This window comes from Adiantum capillus-veneris, chromosome 29, assembly GCF_014529385.1.
Source record: "Adiantum capillus-veneris isolate H3 chromosome 29, ASM1452938v2, whole genome shotgun sequence".
NCBI classification, from domain to species: Eukaryota; Viridiplantae; Streptophyta; class Polypodiopsida; order Polypodiales; family Pteridaceae; genus Adiantum; species Adiantum capillus-veneris.
The window spans coordinates 64,925,762-64,948,823 of record NC_140959.1 but is presented as its reverse complement, the minus strand read 5'-3'; the positions used below and the strand labels follow the sequence as shown (position 1 = coordinate 64,948,823).

At 44.5% G+C, this 23,062-nt stretch overlaps 1 protein-coding gene across 2 annotated transcripts in view; it reads left to right on the top strand.

Moving 5' to 3' along the window:
* Positions 1-616: 616 nt before the first annotated feature.
* Positions 617-23,062, top strand: part of LOC147419320 (uncharacterized) — a 93,913-nt gene continuing 71,467 nt past the window's right edge. The window contains exon 1 of one of the 2 annotated variants that reach the window (XM_086505585.1): positions 617-986. In XM_086505585.1, coding sequence (XP_086361711.1) covers positions 674-986 — 313 coding nt within the window. In that variant the 5' untranslated portion in view covers positions 617-673. The remainder of the gene's footprint in view (positions 987-23,062) is intronic. The other variant, XM_086505584.1, reaches the window with a different exon arrangement.

Here is a 23,062-nt window from a genome sequence, read left to right as displayed (position 1 = left end):
CCCTGGGAGTGATGCAGTGAACAAGAGCTGGCACATAGAGTATAGGGAAGTGCCATACCCTGAGGACATGATCAGTCCACAAAGGGGAGTAAGACTAAAGCTTTGCAAAAAGCTTCAAAATTCTCACGAGACAATGCTATAGACTAGTGCATCTTGTTGTTATTGAGGGAATCTTTGAATTAGGAATACTTTTTATATTTGTTGGGGTAGGGGGTACCAACTGGGTTAAATTAAAAAAAAGCCAAGAATCTTGCGGGGATACTGAGGAGCTGGTGGTGGCTGAGCCTACAAGGGAGGCAGACCAATCGAGAGGTCGAGAGGAAGGTGGCGATTGAGCATGCACGAGAGGAAGGACGACCGCACACAGGCCAGGTGGAGGAGACGAGGAGCAAGCCAAGAGGGTTTGGGGAGCAACATTTTTTTTTTAATGTGCAAAGGGAGTCGCTTCGCAACCGCGAAGACTGCACCAGTGGTTAGGTACTACAGCGATGGTTAATTGTTGATGCGCACGGGGTCAAATTCTTTAACAATTTTGGCTAGACGTCAACAAGCTAGGGGGAATCTCTCAAGATTTTGGGTAATACAATAAAGAACCTCTCAATATAAGGTAGGACGAAATAGGTGAGCTATAGGAGTAGCCAACTGTTAAGCGAGTAACGACTTATAGGAAGCGATGGTGCTGGTGCACGTGAAGCAGAGCGAAGACAGGCAGTTTCTTTACGAATCCCCTTCCTCTCAGAGTGTGGATGTGCTCATTAGAGACGTTGTGCTCATCAATAACCTTCAGCTTCGTCTACTTCTCTTAGCCCGCGAGGGTGAGCAGCTTTGCCTCCATGGGCCCTCTCGCCTGCCCTGCGATGACGAGCCTGATAGCGATGATGAAGATCATGACGAGCAACAGGCAGAATGCAGCAGCAGTGCCTCTCTAAGGAAACCCCATGGACCCTTCTACCTTAGGGACCCTTCTCGAAAGCGCACTGGCGAAGGTATGTCCCTCTACTGTACGGTGTACATGCTCCCCAGCTTACTTGGTAAATTTTTCTTGCATGCGGTTTGGCGGAGGCCCTGGATGTGGCTTGCTCATTGATACATGTATCCAAATTCTATACCTATGGATAAAAAATTGCCTTTACAAGCTGGAATCTGCTCCTCCATCTAGAGATTGAGGTAAATGGCTATGTACATAGGACTCTGCAAATGGCCACACATGCTGGAGGTGGGGTGTTGGACTGCAAATAAAAGAGCAGGAAGAGAGGGTGAGGCAAGAAACGAGAAAGAGAAGAGAAGAGAGCCAATGTAGCCTAAAACAAGTGGTGATCACATTGCAAGCATGAAAGAATGCTCTTTACGAGGATGGGAGGAAGAGCAGGAAGAGGCGGATACTCTCTGTGGAGAGAGAGAGAGAGAGAGAGAGAGAGAGAGAGAGAGAGAGAGAGAGAGAGACCACATGGAGGCTCCATATGTATGGGAGGACAGGCCTCGCAAGGCTTGTGCCATCTCCCTCTATCTCCTCCCTCTTGTGGTTCTTTCCCGTGCTCTTGTGTCATCATCCCTTTCTTTGCTTTGATAGCTTTCCCATCTCGAAACGCAATAGTGGATGCTTTCTTAGAGAGAAGGCCTTCATTTGAGTACAAGGTTCCCTTGGAAACGCAATAGTGGATGTTTTCTTAGAGAGAAGGCCTTCATTTGAGTACAAGGTTTCCTTGGAAATGCATAAAAAGCCACTAGAGGATCTTTCCCAGTAATAACATGCTTATGTATGGTCAAAGTTTTCGGCCTACCGTGCCTTGTTGGAGTACATGTTTTACTTCTAAGGAAAAATCTTACACCTTTAATTGTATGATGAGGCATATTATAGCAATTCCATTTCTGCAAATCTAAGACATTTATAAGTTTTAGATGAGTGAAGAATCACACATATGCTATTACAATCGATTGCACAATTCGACTCGTGATGTGCTTTTATAATTGCCAATTATTGTTAGCCAATGATTTTTAAGCATAATTACCCGGAACGGGAACGGGAAGGAGGAGGGAGCGGAACGGTAGACCAAAGAAACTATATATATATATGTTAGTGGAAAACTATAAGCTAAGCTTTTGAATTTGACCATCCTAATTAGAGCCATATTTAGACATGTTTTACAATGACGGAGCTTGAGACAAGGATGGAGTGACTGTTGAGAGAGAGAGAGGGGGGGGGGGGGGGGAGGGGATGGAGCTTGAGACATGAGAGGGAGGGATGGAGCTTGAGAAAGAGAGGTAAAAGCCACATTTGTTCTGGTGTTGTGCTTTCCGCCAAAAAAGAACAGGTAGAAGCTAGAGCTCCATGTCCAAGCTTAAAGCTTTAGCAAGGAGAGTAGCTCAGTAGAGATGTTGAGAGTTGAGGAGGAGGTGAGACGAGCCTCCAAACAGCCCCAAATCAGCCCTCCAAATAGCCCCCAAACAGCCCTAAATTAGCCCTCCAAATAGCCCCAAACCTGTCCCCAAATAGCCCCAAATCTGCCCCCAAACATGCCCCAAACATGCCCCAAATGGCTAGTTACAAAAATGTTGACTTTTTTGGTTGACCATCCCGGATTCTCGTTCCGTTGTTCCGCCCCGTTTAGGTTAGACCCCGTTCTAGAACGGCATTCCATTCTCGAGTGTCCGGAATGTCGTTTCGGAATGTTTAGGGTCCGCTCCGCCTGTTCCCTGTTACTATGTTTTTAGTTGTTAGGTGCAGCGGAATGAATATTTGAACTTTGCTCAAGATGAGTGCTCCGAACTGTGCGCAAGGTTTCTTTTTGTTCTTATGGGAGGTAGAGCCTTCCGTTCTTAATGAGAGAGTGCAATATTCACAAACAAGTGAATGGACACTGTGCGTGCAAGTGTATGAGACTGAGAGATAGAGAGAGAAGAGAATACGACACTAGAGACATTGTAAAACCCTCCTCCGAAGGCCCCACTCTCTATGGTGAGAGTGGTCTACTATTGATTGCACAAATCTCTACAATGCTTGGTCTTGCCGACAATGTCGACGACGATGAGGACGACGACGAGACGGGCTGAAATCTGGAAACTCTAAGGGCTAAAATCTGCAAATCTTCTATCTGCTGAATTTTGACTCTATGTCGATGACAACGGTGATGACGACGATGCAATGACGACACGCTGAAAACGCAGATGCTGAAATCTGCGTTTTCCGGGCTGAAACTGTAAACCTTGCGGAATCTGACCGTGCGGCGAGGATCTGCTGCGGGAAAGTGAGACTGTGCTCAAGGTTCCTTTTCGTTCTTATGGAAGGTAGAGCCTTCCGTTCTTAATGAGAGAGTGCAATATTCACAAACAAGTGAATGGACACTGTGGTGCAAGTGTATGAGAGTGAGAGATAGAGAGAGAAGAGAATACGACACCAGAGATGTAAAACCCTCCTCCGAAGGCCCCACTCTCTATGGCGAGAGTGGTCTACTATTGATTGCACAAATCTCTACAATGCTTGGACTTGCCGACGATGTCGACGACGATGAGGACGACGACAAGACGGACTGAAATCTGAAAACTCCAAGGGCTAAAATCTGCAAATCTTCTATCTGCTGAATTCTGACTCTATGTCGATGACGACGATGCAACGACGACATGCTGAAAACGCAGATGCTGAAATCTGCGTTTTCCGGGCTGAAAATGTAAACCTTGTGGAATTTGACCGTGCGGCGAGGGTCTGCTGCGGGAAGGTGAGATCTGCGAGGTTTGAGACTTGATTTGCGGTGTCTAAGGGCTGAAAACTGAAAATGCTGATGGCTCTTGATGTTCCGTCGCTGTGAATCTGCAAAACGCTGGGGCTGATCTGCAAATCAAAAACGCTAGGGCTGAAAATGTTTTTGCTGTCGTCGGATGTCCTGCAAATGCAAAACACTAGGCTTCTTGTTGAGTCTTCTGTCGCCAGGGATCTGCAAGAGCAAAAAAGTTGGCTGATCTGGTCCAAAAACGCTAGCTTGATGCTGTGAAGCAAAAACGCTAGGGCTTGGGGTTTTGCTGAGAAGTTGCATGTTGAGCGAGTGCTCCTGCTGCCTCTTTTGCCAATTAGTGCTAGTCTAGGTTTGCTTATATACAAACTTACTCAATTTTCCCTACCTACTTTCCAACAAAAGTCACTTAAAAATAATAAGTGAAAAATGTCAAAAATAGGTAAAATAGGCTAAATGCACTGGAAAATTCCCCTGAAGGATTCTGATGGATTCTGATGGGAATGCTTATGATCATGTTGTGTGCAACCAGAGGATATGCATCTACACTAAGTGTCTGGGCATGCACGGTCTACGAATAGACTCACAAAAGTGCCAGGTCACTTCTAATCTAGATTGATTGGACTGACCTAACCCTTGTCGTGGTGTAGCTTGTCCACGGACACATAGTGTTGGATGCGTCACGTGACATTAGTACTTTTAGGCACTGAATGAAGCTAGTGTGCCATTGTAAAACAGATTAAGAGTGTGTGCTTGTACAAGCGGATGTATTTCTGTGATTTAATAAATAAAGAAATACCACCAAGGGCGCTTGATATGAGGGCCAATCTTCTCCAGAGGGAAACTATGCTCCCGTGTCGTCTCAAGTTTGCAAGTGTGATTTATTCTCTTTCAATTACAACTTATGTATACAAGTGGATCATCCATGCGACGGGTGATTACATATGTTTTTCTTTGAATTGTTTTAGATAAGGAAAATGAATCAAAGGTTATAAATTCACCTCCATTGTGAGCTCTCAAGTTAGATAAAGACTTTAGAGTTAGATTGCTTTTCAACTCAACTTATTGATTCTTGAAAATTAGAAAGAGCATTAGTTGTGAAAAAATACCGGTTTTTCTAGAAAAATCATTAACAAGTATCAATTAATACTTAGAATCACCAAGCGTATCCATCTCCATAGGACATGCAAGATCAATATGAACCAACTTTAAAATACAGAGGCACAAAAAGTGGCCTCCTCTAGAAATGAATCTCCGTGTTGTTTGCCTTCTGTACATGAAGAGCAAAGATGACGAGGCTTGCGAAGCTTGGGCAAGCCAATAACCATATTTCTAAAAAGAAGATGTTGCAACGTAGCAATGGGGACATGACCAAAGCTAGAGTGCTAAAGAATACTCATGGTTTTGAGCAACGAGAGCATTTTGCTTATTCTTTCTCTTATTTAAGGCATTTGTTATTTAAGAGAGATGAATTTGTTATAAGAGGGAAAAGGAATTTGGTGAGGGATGGTGTCACAAAAATTGTGGAAGGAGCTTCTGAACTGGTCCCATGATTGGTCACTTGGGAACCACACTCCTTCAATTGTCCCTTGATCCATGAAAATTCTCCATTCTTTACGAAGGAGCTTATGAACTGGTCCTAGGATTAGCCACTTGGTAACCACACTTCTTCAATTGCCGCTTGATCCATGATAACTGTCAGACGTGGCAGTACTCCCTGGCCAGACAATACGGACAACATTACGACATGCTGACGTGGCAGCTGTACGGACGTCCGTGAAACGCGCTGATAGATTGCTTACGTGGCAGCCTGTACGGAATCCCGCTGCCTGTATGGATTTCCGCAATTGCGCTGTGCGCTGGTGCTTTTTGCTGGCAGATTTTGGGAACAATTTCTTTTTGGAACTCTTTGCTTTTGAGTCAGAAGCTTTTGGGACTCATTGCTTTTGAGTTTAACTGCTTTTGGGGCTCTGCTTTTGGCATTCCTTGTAAGGACCCAAGGGCCTCACTCTTCAGAGCATCTAGTCGTCGCAGAGTCTGAGAGCAGAGGACCCGCGGGTAGTTGTAACTTTGATCAAGCATTAATATAAAAATACATACCGAAAGGGGCGACAATCTTTGGGGCCAATACCTCTGGGCACGAAACTACATCAAGCTGTGTCGACTCAAATTGTGAAATTGTCACGTGACACATCCAACCCTATGTGTCCGTGGACAAGCTACAACATGACCAGGGTTCAGTCAGTCAAGTCAGTTAGAATAGGAAGTGATCTGGCACTTTTGTGAGTCTGTTCGCAGACCGTGCATGTCCAGACACTTAGATTAGATGCATATCCTCCGGTTGCACACAGCATGATCATAAGCATTCCCATCAGAATCCATCAGGGGAATTTTCCAGTGCATTAAACCCACTTTTCCCTATTTTTGACATTTTTCACTTATTTATTGACTTTTGTTGAAAAGTAGGTAGGGAAATTTTGCTAAGATAATATATAAGCAAACCAGAGCTAGCACTTTTTGGCAGAAGGGGCAGCAGGAGCAGGAGCACTCGCTCAACAGGCAACTTCTCCGCAGAACCCCTAAGATCCCTAGCGTTTTTGCCTCACAGCAGCTACACTAGCGTTTTTGCATCAGTAGACCAGCCTTGGCGGTTTTGTTCAGCAAAACAGCCCGGCATCATCACGACATAGTAGATCAGCCTGGCGTTTTGCATTTGCAGAACAACCAGCAGCAGCAGGACCAATTTCAGCCCTAGCGTTTTTGGGACAGCAGAGCACCTAGCATTTTGCAGTTCCTCCGCAACGGAATCAGCAGAAGCATCAACGTTTTCAGTTTTCAGCCTTTAGCACTCGTAGAAGAAGTCCCGAACCTCGCAAATCCCACCTTCCCGCAGCAGACCCTCGCCGCACGGTCAGATCCCACGTAGTTTGCAGATTCAGCCCGGAAACGTAGATTTCAGCATCTGCGTTTTCAGCGCGTTGTCGTCGCATCGTCGTCATCGACATCGTCACCGACATAGAGTCACAATTCAACAGATACAAGATTTGCAGATTTCAGCCCTTAGCATTCTCAGATTTCAGCCCGTCTCGTCGTCGTCCTCATCGTGGTCGACATCGTCCGCAAGTCCAAGCATTGTAGAGATTTGTGCAATCATAAGTAGACCGCTCTCGCCATAGAGAGTGGGGCCTTCGGAGGAGGGTTTTGACAACATTCGGGTGTCGTATTCTCTTCTCTATCTCTCAGTGTCATTCACTTCTATTCACAGTGTCCATTCACTTTGTTGTGTCCATTGCACTCTCTCACTAAAGAAGCGGAAGGCTCTCCCTTCCGTAAGTAAAAGCTCATCCTTTTCTGACTCAAGTCATGAGGACAGAAAGGGAAAGAAACGATGAGCAGACAATCACTTTTACAGAGCCAATCAGTATGATTTTCTCGGCGACAAGGCAAGAAGGCTAAGGACTTCAAAGAGGGTGGACAAGCACTAAAGTTTGAAACCTTTTCATGGTTTTGAGATGCTCCTAAGGCTCTAGCCTTTATCCAACAGTTTGATATAGCATTTTTAGGAGGCTGCTATACAGAGCACTCAAAGATTAGACAGGCAACATCCTTTTTGAAAGGCAACGCACGGACATGTTGGTCCACTCTTTTGTTAAGAAAAGAAGCACCGACAGAGTGACTGAAATTTAAGAAACCTTTTATTTCTTCATGGCTTACTCAAGAGTATGAACCAGATGTGAGAACCGATTGGAACTACCTTCGGATGATCAAGGGTGACACTTTGGATGATTACTGTGAAAGATTTTGGGATACTTTCCTTCCGACCTCTTTTTTCAAGAAGATCAGTTTTAAGGAGCAGATTGGGGATTTTGTTGTGGACTCCCCAAAGAAATTCGAGACTACTGCCTTGAGAAGCAGTCAGAGTCCATTAAACAATTGATGGGACATGCTAAGCGGGGAGTCGCTATGCATTCGAGTAACTTGACTTACCCACCAGATGAACCTTCGACAAGTCAGAGCAGAAACAGACGACAAACAAATACACGAACTCGATTGATAGAAGAACAGAAAGATATACGACCTTGACTGACAGAAGACTAGAGGGATGAATATTTCAAAGCAGGAAAGTGTTTTGAATGTGGACAACAAGGACATATCGCTGCACGATGGCCCATCAAGGCACAATAATAAGGATGACTGACACAATGGGAATACTGCAGGACGAGGAGATACTCGTTGGAGAACAGATTTTAGATAGAACATTATGGATGAATTAGCATTATTTTGCTATATGAATTTATGAAATAAGACTTTTTGGAAGAAAGGTAAGACTGGCTTTCCAAGACAGGAAAGAGAAAGGTAAAGTGAACAGTGGTTCTTAGTTAAGAACCATCCGGCATTGAATGCGAAATGGATGGAGGAGGAGGACATAACAGATACTCCTCAGATTTGGAACTTTACCTCGACGCTTTTGATCTAGCTGTGGCTATTCCAAGAGTTCCTACAGATCAGTGCGTTGAATCTGGTGAAGGCGGGACTGCACAAGAGGGGAGTTACTCCACTCCTTTGTCACAGATTACCTGGACGGAATAGAGTCACTGATTTCCCTTTGGGCTTCAGGGATACTGATGTGCTGAGAGTATTCTGCTGAATTGTAAGGTGCAGCGGAAATGAATGTTGAACTTAGTGATTGACATTGTGAATGAAGGTGCTGAGAGAGAGAGAGAGAGAGAGAGAGAGAGAGAGAGAGAGAGAGAGAGAGAGAGAGAGAGAGAGAGAGAAGAATACGACACTAGACTGTTGTCAAACCCTCCTCCAAGGGCGCCTCTTGATGGCGAGAGAAGTCTATGCTATTGATTGCACAAATCTGCTACAATGGTGTTGATGCAAAGTTCTTGATGCTATGATGCAATGATGGTCTAAGTCGATGACGACGGCAAAGCGAAGGCGACAACTGATGGCTGAAAATGCTGTCTTTAGAGGCTGAAAACGCTGCCGGTTCTGGGCTGAAAACGCTGGACTACCTGGCTGAAAACAGGTTGTTGAAAAACGCTATTGCTGGCTGACACAGTTTGCTGATAACACTGATGAAAACGTTGATACAGGCTGATATAAAACGATGGTTCAGGCTGATCTGCAAACGCTGGTGTAGGCTGATCTACAAACGCTGGCGTAGGCTGATCTGCAAACGCTGAATGCTGATAATCCTGGCGCTAGGGCTGATGATGCTTGATGATGGTTACTGAATGTCATGCTGATGATCATGCTGTGTGCAACCAAAGGATATGCAACTACTCTAAGTGCCTGGATATGCACGGCCTGCGCACAGGCTCACAAAGTTGCAAGAACACTTACTAAGCTGACCTGAACCTTGGACCTGAAGTAGCTTGTCCACATGCACATAGGGTTAGATGTGCACGTGACATCCCCTCCTTTTCAAAGTGAGGTACTGGTACCGAGCTGCATGGCTTCCTTGTAGTCTGCCAACAACTCTAGATAATTTTTGAAAAACTCTTCATCGACCCACGCTGCTTCGTGGGTTCCTCGATCCTTGAACTTCAAAAAGTACTGTTTGACTTGCTTCTTTGAGCCATGGCGAAATTGATGCAGCAACACTTGCTCCGGCTCCATGACTTCAGCTTCATCAATGATCTCCAGCTCTTCTTCTTCGGAAATGTCCTTCGGAGGTGTTCCCTGAAACACTTTCAACCAAAAAACATGGAAAATGTTGTGCATTGACCATGAGTTAGGCAATTGCAATTTCATAGAAACCTCTTTTATCTTTTTAATGATAGGAAATGGACCGTACATTCTGAAAGACAACTTTGGAGACTTCTTTCCAACTTGCTTAAGACGTTGCTTCATGATTCTTAAATACACCCAATTCCCTTCCTTGATAGAAACATCCTGATGATGCTTGTTGGCCTGCCATGAGTAAGACTCCTGAGCCTTGCTTAGCCGAAGCTTCACAATCCGGCTTGATTGTTTCCTTCACTGAAATGAAATGAGCTTGCTTGCTAAATTTGTCAATAACAGTCCAGATACCATCATGACCACTCTGTGTTCTTGGGAGATCAAAAATGGAATCCATTGCAATACTTTCCCAGGGGCGAGTGGGTATGGGTAAAGGCTATAACAATCCCTGTGCTTTATGCCTGTCAAACTTGACCTTCTGGCATACCGAGCAACTGCGTACAAAATCGTCAACATCCTTCTTGAGTCTCGGCCAAAAGAAGTATTTCTCCACACCTTTCAAGGTGGTAGCAATGCCCCGGTGACCCGTAAATGGCGGACAGTGGCATTCGGTTAGAACCTTTTCTCTCAACGGCTGTGTAACGCACAACATGGTTTTCTTCATCAAGTAGCCCTCCCGAATGGAATATCCCGCTACTACCTCCCCATTCCGTATCCGAGTGAAAATATCAGCAAAATATGTATCTGTGGCATAATGATTGACCATATCCTCAAAGCTCCTATGATGTATCGCGGAAATAGCCAGAACCAATGGCTTCTGAGACAGCATCTGCCACCAAGTTCTTCTGTTCCTGCACATGGACAATCTGGAAGTGAAACTGTGACAAGTTGTTCGCCCACCGCATTTGCTTTTCCGATAGCTGCTTTTGTGACAAGAAGTAGCGTAAACTCTGATGATCTGTGAAGACCGTAAAATCCGCTCCGAGTAGGTAATGTCGCCACTAAGTAAGAGCATGGATAACCGCCAAAAGCTCTCTCATATATCTGTGTTGTCGATTCCGGCCTTGAGAACAATCGGCTCTCGTAGGCAATGACATGGCCTTGCTTTAAGACCGCACCCAGACTACGACCACAAGCATCACAATATACTTCAAATGACTTCTGGAAATCCGGCAAAGTCAAAACGGGTCCTGTAGTCAATTTCTCTTTCAATGTCTAAAAGGCAGTCAACTCTGAGGGTCCCCACGAGAAAGGGACTCCTTTCTGTGTCAAGATATGCAAAGGGGAAGCAACCTCTGCAGACTTTCTAATGAACCGCTGGTAGTACGAACATAAGCCCAAGAAGCTTCTAACTCCATGGATATTCTTCAAATCGAACCAATCACGGATAGTCTCTATCTTGGCTGGGTCCATCTGCACTCCTGTTGTTGCTGCTGAGACAATGTGTCCCAAAAAGTGTATCTCGAGTAGGAAAAATTCACTTTTCTCTGCATTAATCACCAACTTGTGATCTTGTAATGCCTGAAAGACCTGTAGCAGATGTTCTCTATGTTCTGCCTCATCCTTGGAGAAAACAATGATGTCGTCAAAGAAAGTGCCAACAAATAGTCTGTACTCTCAAAAAATCCTGTCCATCTTTCTGTTAAATGTCGCTGGAGCATTGATTAGGCCAAAAGGCATCACCAAAAACTCAAATAAACCAAAAGTCGTCCGAAAAGCTGTCTTGTAGACATCTTCCGGCGCGATTTGGATCTGATGATATCCGCTCTTCAAATTGATCCTGCTGAAACAAAAGGATCCCTGTAGTCGGTCTAGAATATCATCGATTCCGGGAATCGGAAATCTGTTCTTGATGATGATTTTATTGAGAGCTCTATAGTCAATGCATATTCTCCAAGATCCTTCTTTCTTCAAAACCAACAGCACACCGGAGAGCAGTAAGGTGAAGTACTCAGCTGGATAAGACCCTTTTCCAAGAGGTCTTTCACTTGGTTCATAATCTCTTCATTCTGAGCTCGGCTCACACGGTAAAGTGTCCGGTTTGGTGGTCTGCTTCCAGGTATCAGATCAATGGTATGATCCTCAGGACGAGTTGGTGGCAACTCGCCTGGCAAGCCCTCAGAAAAGCAATCGGCATGAGTGTGGAGAAGATCTTGACATTCTTTTTCTAGATCATACATATTTGTCCTATGATCATCATTCAACTCTTTCAAAAAAGATCGAGTAAACAAACAGATTGGATTTCATTAATTTTGAAACGGCCGAAGCCGATACAATAGGGACAGACTCGCCCTTAAGTTTTACATCAAGTACAATGGTTCGGCCCTTTTCTGAAGTCAAAGTTGCTTTTTTCGCCTGATAGTCGATCACGACGTTGTTCTTATGGTACCAGGGATTTCCCAGGATGACATTACAACCTTCCAAGGGCATTATGTAGAAGTCCTCGTGCCCCAAATACCGCTGACAATGCAACCGAAGTTTGCCAGTGACAGGTGTAATGGCTACGTCCCTGCCGGATGCCGCTAGAACTGCCTCTGCTAGTGGTCCCATCCGATCGGGTGTAATCTCGAGCCGCGCCACCAATTCAGGTGAAATGAAGTTGGCCTTGGCTCCTCTATCAAAGAAAATTAGGGCTTCTTAATCTCTCACTTTGCCCCAAGCTCGGCAAAGTTCTGTACTCTTATCAATCGTGCTAAAGTCAGTACCCATGCAATCTGGAACCAGTCCTGCTTTCATCTTGCCTTTCCGTTCATGTTCCTCAGCTGCTTCATCCTGTTCTTTTTGTGCCTTTTTACGACACTTCGCAGAGATGTGTCCTTGTTCCCCGCACCCAAAACACTTCCCCTCTTTAATGTAGTTGGCTCTCTCCCGCGGAGTGAGCCTGGGTTGTGCATCCTTATCTTTTTGATCTTGGGGGCTCTTCTTCTTTCTACTTTCATTTTTAGAAGTCTGTTTTGTTTTCTGCATCATGATCTCATCTGTAGGTCAAACTGCCTGAGTGAATGGCAAAGCCCCGTTTCGCATGACTCATCAGTTCTTGAATAGAATCTTACTTTTGCTCTAAGCAATGATCTCGGATCTCCGTAGGAAGTCCCAAGGTAAACCGCTCAATCTCTTCTTTAAACGAGATCTTCTTAAATGAAGAAGCGGGTAGAAAAGAGCTCCAAAATCTCTCGCAATATGCGTCCAAGGTATCTTTCTTGGCCATCCGAAGATGGTTCCAAGCAGTTCGTCTGTCGCGTTCATACTCCCGAGTCAACCAAGAAGAAATAAAAAGCCTCTTAAATTTCAGCCATTTAACTGGCGCTTTCTTGTTCAATAGAAGAGTGGACCACCAAGTTTGAGCATTTCCCTTGAAGTAAGAGGTAGCCCTCCGAATCTTGGAGTGCTCTGAGTAAAGCCCTCCAGAGAAAGCTATGTCAAACTGCTGTATGAACGCCAAAGCCCTCAAAGCATCTAGAAATCCAGAAAACGCGTCAAATTTAATTGATTGTCCACCTTCTTTAAATTCTCGAACTTTCTTGCTTTTATCCTCCAGAAAGTCATACTGGTTTATAGAAATTCTTCTTCTTTGCATAAAATCTGTGATCATCGGAGTCCGAACTATCTGAAGACGAGTCCTCTATAGAACTCTTAGAAACTGGGCGAAACTTAGTCTTCTTCGCCTTTTTCTTGCCCTTTCCGAAGGTTTGCTTTTTGCCTTTTCTGTCTTCTTCGCTTGAGTCAGAAGAGCTAGAAGAACTGTCAGAAGAAGAAGAAGAAGAAGAAGAAGAAGAAGAAGAAGAAGAATTGGATACTCCTTCAAATCTCACATGCTTTTTCAGCTTTTTTGCCGAGGCAAAAGCAGATTGACGACCAAATAACCCGGGAAGTCAGTTCCTTTCTTCTACTTTTTGTCGTGCTTTTTGGCTTTGTTGGTTGCGTCAAAAATCTGGGTAATCCATGTATCAACCACCTCTTCTAATTCTTGCTTTGTAAACGTCCTTGGAGTAGAAGGTTTCTTGAGTGCCGGTTTGAGGGGTGGTTCTATGGCTTTCCGTCACTGAGAGTGCACTTCGTCGAAGGATGTCTGCGTCAAAAATTTTGCAAATTTGGGATCCTTCGCAATGTTGATCATCATCTTTGTCGCATCGTTAACCAATTGTCGACGCTTCATCTCTTCAATCTCCGCCCTGGTGCCCTTTTCGGTATTTCTTTTTGTATTAAATCTGTGCTCAAAGTACAAGGGAGTGGGAGGGTCTCAACTTAGACTCTGCGTCCAGATGCTCTGCAGAGTGGGAGCCCTGCCCACTTATTTATATGTTTACAAGGGGTGCTAAAAGCAGAGCCCCAAAAGCTTCATTTAAAAATAAAGCAAATAGCCCCAAAATCAGCATTGCGTAGGATTTCTGCCCAGCTTTTGTGTAGAAAAAGCGTTTGTACAATTGCTCGTAATTCATGGAAATCCGTACGCTCAACGACGTCAACTTGTCAGCGCGTTTTGTGGCAATATTTTCGGAAGTCCGTACGGTGGCCACGTGGCACTGCAGCCAGCCGGGACGGTGTGTGTATTGTGGGGCAGCCACGTCACCAGTTTATGACTACCTCGGCACAAAGATCTCATCTCTGGCAAGATTTGGTTAAATATCCTTTGCGTTCACATGCTTTTTGGTGCGGAGATTTAATAATGCACCGGCAAACACAGACAATACAACTGGCCATTCGCATATGTTGAGCTTGGAACGTTCTTCCTGGGATGCTATGGTCAGTGACACTGGTGTTTTGGATCCGTGGCCCAGTACTCACTCTTCGGAGCGAGGCTACACGTTTGCTCATAATGCTCGCTCGGAATATAGAGCACGATTGGATCGGTGGTATGTACTAGGATCTCTGCAATATGATATGTTTTGCATGTGATATGAGGATTGATCATTCCTTTACTCTATTTGATCATTTTCCTCTTTGGCTCTTGATCCATATTGAGGCATTGGATGCAGATTCCCCGCTTCCTACTAAACGATTGCTACATATTAATAACGCATATCTCTCGCACAAGGCATTCCAATCCTTGATTGAAGCGGTGATTCCTCTGCTTATCTCTCATATGTTTATCGATGTGGATGTGGCTTGGTTTCGTTTTATCATGCGGATATAAAGGATTATGGTTCGTGGAGATGCACCGGTCGAGAGATAAAGTGCAAGAAGATAAGGTGACTAGTCAAGCTTTAAAAAGTCTTGTAGACACTAGACAGCTTATTCAGTCGGAACAAGACGAATTATGTGGAGATAAAGCCTCTTTGATACATAATAACAGGAGGAAACTTGAAAAATGGAAAGTTAGATCAAGACAATATGCTTTTATGGATAAAGATTGTTCATCGAAGCAGTCCTTTAAGCATTTGCATCATTCGAGGCTATCTGTATCTATAAAAAGGGTTAAGGTCGATAGTGGGCAATGGACGGCCAATAAAAGTCAATTGGCGGATTTCATGGTGGATCATTTTCAACGGGTTTTTGCTAAGCCTGAGGCTTCCTTAAGTGAGGTTTTGCAAGCCAGACAACTACTGTTGTCATATGTGGATCCTATATTGAGGATGAATGATGCAGCTACTCTTGAGGCTAGTTTTACTGAGGCTGAGCTGCATGATAGTTTGTTGCATCTTGACCATTGGAAATCTCCTGGATTGGACGGCCTTACAATTGAATTTTTCCTTCGCTTTTGGGAGTCCCTTAAACAGCCTCTACTTTTCATGATCAATCATGCATGGACTACACAATCATTGCCGCAGTCGTGGAAAGAAGGATTGGTGAAGTTGTTGCCCAAGCAAACATTATGTGAATACTTCTCGCATTGGCGTCCGATCACGCTTATGCCGGTGGTTTACAGATTGTTTTCAAAAATGATAGGTTCACGTATTAATGATTATCTGTTCTCAGGCATACATTCTGCTCAATATGGATTCATTCCTCGTCGTCAAATTGTGGATAATATTGCTAATGCTTTTGTTGGGATTGAGTATGCGAAATATACTGGACAGAATGTACTTGTCATGCAGGTCGATATAGAGAAAGCATTTGACACTATTCATTGGGACTTCATTGCTCAAATTATAACGGCTTTGGGCTTTGGTTCCAGAATGTGCCGAGTGGTCTATTTTCTATATGAGAATAGTCAATCTGCTGGAATTCTTGATGGGGAGTTGACTCGGTTATGGGATCTTCGCAGATCGGTTAGGCAAGGTTTCCCTTTGAGTGTTATGTTGTATGCTATTCTATTGTTGTATTTGGACTCCTTAACCGCGTCTGGGCGTTTACATGGATTGGATCTGCCATCTCGAGATCATTTTGTGGCGCAAGCGTATGCGGATGACTCCATGTTTTGGCCTAGAAATAGACCGGAGGATGTTCAATGCATCATGGAAGCACTGCATTTTTATGGGTTGGCTACAGGTTTGCCAGTGAATTTCCGAAAATCGAAATTATTACCGTTGCATCAAATGGATTGGCACTCGGTATTATGGCCAGGTGAGATAGTCAAGCCTGATCAAATTGTGAGACATCTTGGATATCCGTTGGCTTGGTCGGTCAACAATGCAAAATTATTGAATTGGGTTGATCACAAATTGAGGTCTAAATTACACTATTGGTAATGATCCACTTGGCTGCTACATGTAAGACTCAGAATAATACAGTCTCTATTGGTGGCATACATGCAATTTTTCCTACCTATGTTGCATTGGCCACCCTGTCATCTTCGGGCCTTGATGTCTCGGATACTTGAGCACTTTTGGTCTACTTCCTCTCAGAAAAAAGGGTCTGTATTTACTTGCGATGGCTAAGTTATGTCCTCCGAAGCGTTGTGGTGGTCTGAATATTCTGCATTTGGGTTTTCATGTTATAGCAAGAAAGGCCACTTGGTGTTGGTGTTGGTTGAGCAAAAGCAGCCTTGGACACAAATGTTTGCGTTTTTATGCTCTCATGCGGTTTCTACAACAGCTTTTGGCCATTGGCAGTCGTCATATTGGGATGTGGTTTTTGATAAGTTTGAGGCCACAATACCTGGATGCCCCTTTGCTTCGAGTCTTGTAGTGGATTGGAAATTAGTCACATGGGAATTGTTGCGGCATGGTGGAGATGATGCTTGTGAAAACTCACTTCGATTAGAAAGTTTACAATAGAGTCGCGTTTTTGATCAAACTCTTGTTCAACGCTCTCCTAGACAGGCTTATTTTCTCTCACAAAAAGGTATTGACAACATAATTGATGTGATGGACGCTGATGGAAAGGTGCTCTCATTCAGACAGGCTGCTCTTACCTTTGGGCTTAGGATGCACTATTGGCGCATGTGAGACACCATTAAAAATCTGGTTGACTCCATATCTCCTGTTCCACCCTGGTTATGGAAACACCAATTTGCGATTGACGCTACATTGGTTCTTCGGCCTCTTTGATTTCTGCAAAGAAAGTGTAGTGCCATTTGCAGTCGTTCTCCTGGATCTACGAACACTGTAATAACGTATGGAATATGAACAAGAGTGTTACATGATGGCAGAGTAAAATCATGAAAGTGTGGCATGCAAAATTGCCTCTCAAGGAGAGACTGTTTATGTGGAGATGCATCGTTGGGGTTCTCTCGATTGGCAAATTTCTACGATCTAGAAGATTGACCTCTTCACGATGTGTTCGATGCAGTGCGGTAGTCGAGACCATTCCACATTTACTGTGGTCTTGTTCTCATATGCTACAATTTGTGGACTGCATCTCTACGGCTCTTCACACACGTTTTCCTAGCAGGTATTTCGGTAGATCTTTTTGGATCTTTGAAGTACTTTTGCCATTGATCGGGTATGCATACTTTTTTGGATGGGTCGGATTCTGGGCGCTTTGGACAGTGTGGAGAGCACGTAATTCCCTCATGTTTCAGCAGATGCGAGTGGACTCTTCAAGACATCTCTTCTACAGTCTCTTCGAGCGGCCTATGACTTGGACGAGATTCTTGTTAGCCATTACGAGCTCTACTTTGACTGTTTCTCATTTCCTGTTGTAGTGTTTTTGATGGATTTTCCTCGTCTAGAGGTTTCCCATTGGTAATTCAATCTGACATTACCAAAAAAAAAGTGTGCGCGTGCGCTCGCGTGTGTGCTTGTGCAGAGATAACCTGCGCGACCTCCAGCAAAGTACTCATCTCATCAGCGCGTGCTCCCTATCGCCTACAAAAGACCCTACGTTCTGCTGTGCGCCTGGTTTCACCTCTGCGACCTGCGCAGACTGTTGCTACAGCCAGCGAGCGTGTGTGTGTGCGCGTTTGTGGGGGTGTGTGTGTATAGGTGTGGTGGGTCTGCATACCTGCAGGTAGTCACAGTACAGGCAGAGTTCTAAGTTCGAAGGACTTTGTCCAGCTAGGGAAATTTACAGTTGCATGTTCATCGGTTGTGGATACATGTAATTTTTGCGGCCTCTCTATAGAGCTAGTGTTATAGGGATTTTTGGCAATGCTTGGTTTCTTGGAGGTTTGCTCCTTCAGTAAAGTGTTTTTACTGTATGTTCGATTCTTGTGTGTGTTTAAGCGTCGGAAAGCCATGGGAAGCTTCTCGGAGGTTTCGTCCAGATCAAGGCTTGTTTATATGAAGACTTTGAAGAAGCTTGGAAAGCTTGGAAGGCTCCACCTCCCCCTCTCGAACTTCGTTTCTTGTGCAAGAACTCATGGATCCGGTTGTGCAATATGCCATGAATGCAGTCATTTTGTTTTTCCCGGGAAAGATGCCTACTACACAGGATGTTGGGCAATGGGTTGATTTTTTGCTCAAACGTCAAACTATCCAGGGGGTTTACTTTGGTGCCCGAGGATTTTATGAAGTCCTTTTGGCGGATACTGATGCTAAAAACTTGCTCTTGGGAATGTCTCCATTGTTTTTTGGTACGCAGATGACTCATGTCCTGTCGTGGGCATTGACCAAGGACTATCAAAGTCTTATTCGCCACAAATGTCTGGTGTGGGTGTAAATAGTGGATTTCCCCCGCACATGGAGACACTTTCTACCACTGTTGGCTGCGCAACGCGGGAAGGTGGTCTGTTCCCCGAAACTGGATGCGAATACCAACAGGTTCTGTATTTTGTGGGACACTAACAGAACTACACTGGAAGACATCATGGTTCATTCAGAGGATCCGTGGGTGGATAAGCACCCATTTAAACTTAAATGGGGCAAGTTTGCAAATTCATGTTTTTGAAGTGGAAAATTTGGGCATATGCAGTGAATGTCTTGAGCCAGTTTTGCAACCATCTCCTTCTGCAGTCCCATAACCTACTGCTGTTTCTACTGGCAAACCTCTTGGGGAGGCTAAGCAAAATGGAAGCTTGGTTGTTAATGTAACTCCTAATGTGGAAAAAGGGAAAGCCAAGCCTTCGCAGTCTACAGCTCCGGGTAATGGCAATGCTGTGAAGGGTAAAAATGTGGGGTCTAGCGAGTCTGCTGCTTGGGTGGTACCCAAAAAGATGGTGAGGGTTCACACTCGTCCCTCTTCTTGTAATTATGTTCCACCTGTAAATACAAATATGAATGTATCGTTCAAGCAACTTCCATGTAACAACAATCGAAAGTTGATGGATGCATGGGAAGAAGCAATGCACTCTTATAAAGATGTACTCATTGGTGAGACTTCTACCCCACATTTGAATCCCGCAGAAACCTGTTATGCATTGACTCAACGCATTGGCTCTTGCACAAATGTGGTAGAAGAAGACGTGCACATGGGCACGTCTACATAGTTCCTCCTGTTTTGTTGCGTTTGTACATATGATCTCTCATGCTTGATCACATCAAATGCATCTAGTTAAATGTGTGTGGGTTACATGGGCACGTCTACATAGTTCCTCTTGTTTCGTTGCCTTTGTACATATGATCTCTCATGCTTGATCACATCAAATGCATCTCGTTAAATGTGTGTGGGTTATGTAACCGTGATAAATGGTGATTAACCTAGCACTATGTAAATACATGTAGGGCTGATATAGTAGTTTTGCAAGAACATAATCATCACGAGTTTGCGGGCTAGTGCTCCTATTTTGCGGGTTATTGGATTGCGTATGTTGGTTTGCATGATTACTCCGGAGTAATGATATTAGTTCTGCATGAGCTTCAACCAATTCTCGTGAGTAATGATCCGAGGGGAAGGCTATTTGGGAGAACATTTGCACGTGGTTGCAGTTCTCGTCATCATTCCACCCGCAGACTGACGGGCAATCAGAGATTGCTAATTCAGTTGTACTAGACTTATTGAAGTCTTACATCTCAGATCAGAAGACTCAATGGGAAAAGTATTTATCTTTGGTGGAATTTGCCTATAATAACACGATACACTCTTTGACGGGGAAGGCGCCATTTGAGATTATTGATGGTGCTACGAAGGTTCCACCCTTCCTAAGCACGAAAGATAAGATTTTTGAAGCCGACGAGTACACGCGGGACTTGGACACGGCTTTTGCCAAGGTCCGGGAGGCTTTGCAAAAATCTCAAGAAAGACACAAAAAGCATAAAGAAGAACGATTGGGTGCTCTTATGTTTTAAGAAGGCATGCCTGAGAAAGAAAAAGGGAAAGGAGCGGCTTTTTCCAAAGCTTAGCATGAGATACTATGGACCTTTCCAGATTTCTGAAAAGATAAATGATGTCTCCTTTAGACTGAAGCTGCCCGATACTTGGAGGATTCACAATGCTTTTCATGTGAGTCTCTTGAAGCCTTTTGAAGGCGATGTGCCCGATGATGGGGAGCCTGATGAGCAACCCGAAGTGGAGGAAAACGAGGAGATACTCGTTCCAGAACAGATTTTGGCACATAAAGATAGAAAGGTAAAAGGTACAATGATAAGGCGGTTCTTGGTTAAATTCAAGAACTATCCTACATTGGATGCGAAGTGGATGGAGCAGGAGGACCTGGCAGATACTCCTCAGATTGTGAACCTTTATCTTGAAGCATTTGGTTTAGCATAGTCTATTCCAAAATTGAACCCCGAACTCAGCAGAGCGGAATTTGGTGCAGTGGGTATGCACGAGAGGGGAGTCGCTCCGCTCCTTTGTCAACAGATTGTCCCGATTTTTGATACCAAAGTCATCGATGTCTCTTTTGAGTTTCAGGGATTCTGTGAGCTTACAGTATTCTGCTGTATGACTTTATGAACTGGAATTCCCGATAATATGATAGGGATTTGTTCTTGACTTGTCTATGTGCAGGAATTGATAGACGAAATGACTGCAGCCTTTTTGGTTTGAAAGGTCTCGATAGACGTGATTGCAATAAGGATTAGTTAATCGGGCATCTATGAGGTCCCGAGTGGATCTGGATGCGATTGCTAAATACGTTGCTGATTAATCATGGTTTGAGATCCGAATTTTGAACGTGATTTGTCATGTGATGTCCTGTGATCTGATTGTCGATTGGTACATGTGCTAGATGTGTTGTTCCTAGTGCGTCGGTACTAACAGGCAGTTTATGGCCTTTGTCTGTTTTGCAGGCGTAATCGAGGTGATTACAATGCTTTCAAGAGGGGGGTATGTCACAAATTGATGACGTGGCTGCCCCACAGTACACACCTATACCACCCCGGCTGGCTGGCCACCGTATGGCCTTCCAGAAATACCGCCGCAAAACGTGCTGACAGGGTGACGTGGTTGAGCGTACGGATTTTCGTGAATTACGGGCAGCTGTACGGACGCTTTTTCTACACTAAAGCTGGGCAGAAATCCTATGCAATGCTGATTTTGGGGCTATTTGCTTTATTTTTAAATGAAGCTTTTGATTTTGAAGCTTTTGGGGCTCTGCTTTTAGCACCCCTTGTAAACATATAAATAAGTGGGCAGGGCTCCGACTCTGCAGAGCATCTGGACGCAGAGTCTGAGAGTGAGACCCTCCCACTCCCTTGTACTTTGAGCACAGATTTAATACAAAAAGAAATACCGAAAGGGGCGCCAGTCTTTGGGGCCAATATCTTTAGGCACAGAACCCCGCCGGGCCGTGTCGAATCAATTGTGAACTGTGAACTGTTTTGAAGTGAATCTCTGCTGTGTTGCGGTAGAATCTTGACTTGGAGTGTCCAAGTCTGTTACAGGCAGTATAAGCATAAATACCAGCAAATTCCAGAATATTGCCTTGCACGAGACATTGAACAACCATCCAACGCCCCGCCGGGTCATTATGGGCCCAAACCGGCTGCAATTCATGACGCACCGTCATTAAAACTCCCGAAAAAGAGCTTGTACCAGCATAAGAAATCCAAAATCCCGCATAATACGATGATTGACCAACAAAGTCGTGTTGATTATGCTCCTGTAATACCACTGTATTTGCTTTATTTGTATGTACATAGTGCGAGATCAGCTTCCACTTGTCATGGTTGCACAATCCACGCACATTATACGTAAAACATCTAAGAGGAGAATGCACCTGTACAATATTTACAAGAGAACCATGAGGCACAATCATCAAGTAGGATTTCCCATAGGCACATCCGTCTCCATCCTAACATTTAATAAAGCGGATTCCATATGTGTTCCTTGTAGGGGATTTTGATACATCGACAACGACGCAGATTTCGACCCAAGCAAAGCGTCTTTGTATGAATGAACCACTCTATCCCACGCTTCAACTAGCGACTTATGATCATATGATGCAGATGTAGAGGTTCCACCACCTCTCCCATCCAAAGTAGGTACATAATTACTTGAGACAGGCGAAACACGAGGTTTTGCAATCTTCTTGGGAGTTTACCAACCATCAGTGGAATTTGGCAGTTTGGCTTTACCTTTGGTATCAGCCTTTGCAGCAGGTTGCGCATTAGCCAAGCTCTTAATCGAGTCTTTACCTTGTTTGGCTTGCATGCTTCCATTAGAATCCCCCATCTTCGGCTTCACGGACGAAGAGGAGGGAGAAGCAACACGAGGGCGAATCATAGGAACAATAGATGGTGGCAATTTGAACAAAGACTCCTGGCATTTAGACTGCATATGGCCAAATTTGCCACAGCTAAAACATGCTCTGCAAACTTTCCCCATTTGAGTTTAAATGGCCTTTTGCCTACCATTGGATCACTAGAGTCAACCGTAATTCTTGACCGCGTCGGCTTATCTGTATCCCACAACACACAAGAATTAGTATTCACGTTTGGGGGGCAAATCACTTTGCCTAGTTGCGCAGCCAGAAGAGGTAAGAAATGCTTCCAAGTCCGCGGTTCCAAGTCTGCGGAAATCCGACTGTTTCCACCCAAACCGGGCACCTGTGTCGTATCAAACTCTGATAATTTTTAGTAAGTGCCCATGGCAGAACATGTGTCATTTGCATGTTGAAAAACAAAGGTGACATTTCCAACAAACACGAACGAGCATCCATGTCTTCCAGTAGCACCTCATAAAACCCACGGGCACCAAAATACACCCCTCGGACTGCTTGTCTTGTCAACAGAAAGTCAACCCATTGACCTACATCTTGTGTTGAGGGCATCTTGCCAGGGAAAAACAAAATAACTACATTCAACGCATACTGTGCAACCGGATCCATCAACTGTTGAACTGGAATAACCACTTCAGTAGCGGGTTGCTGACCTTCCCAGGCGCGCGCGCGCGCACGCACACACACACACACACATCACTCTCTTTCTCTCACGTGCACACATCAC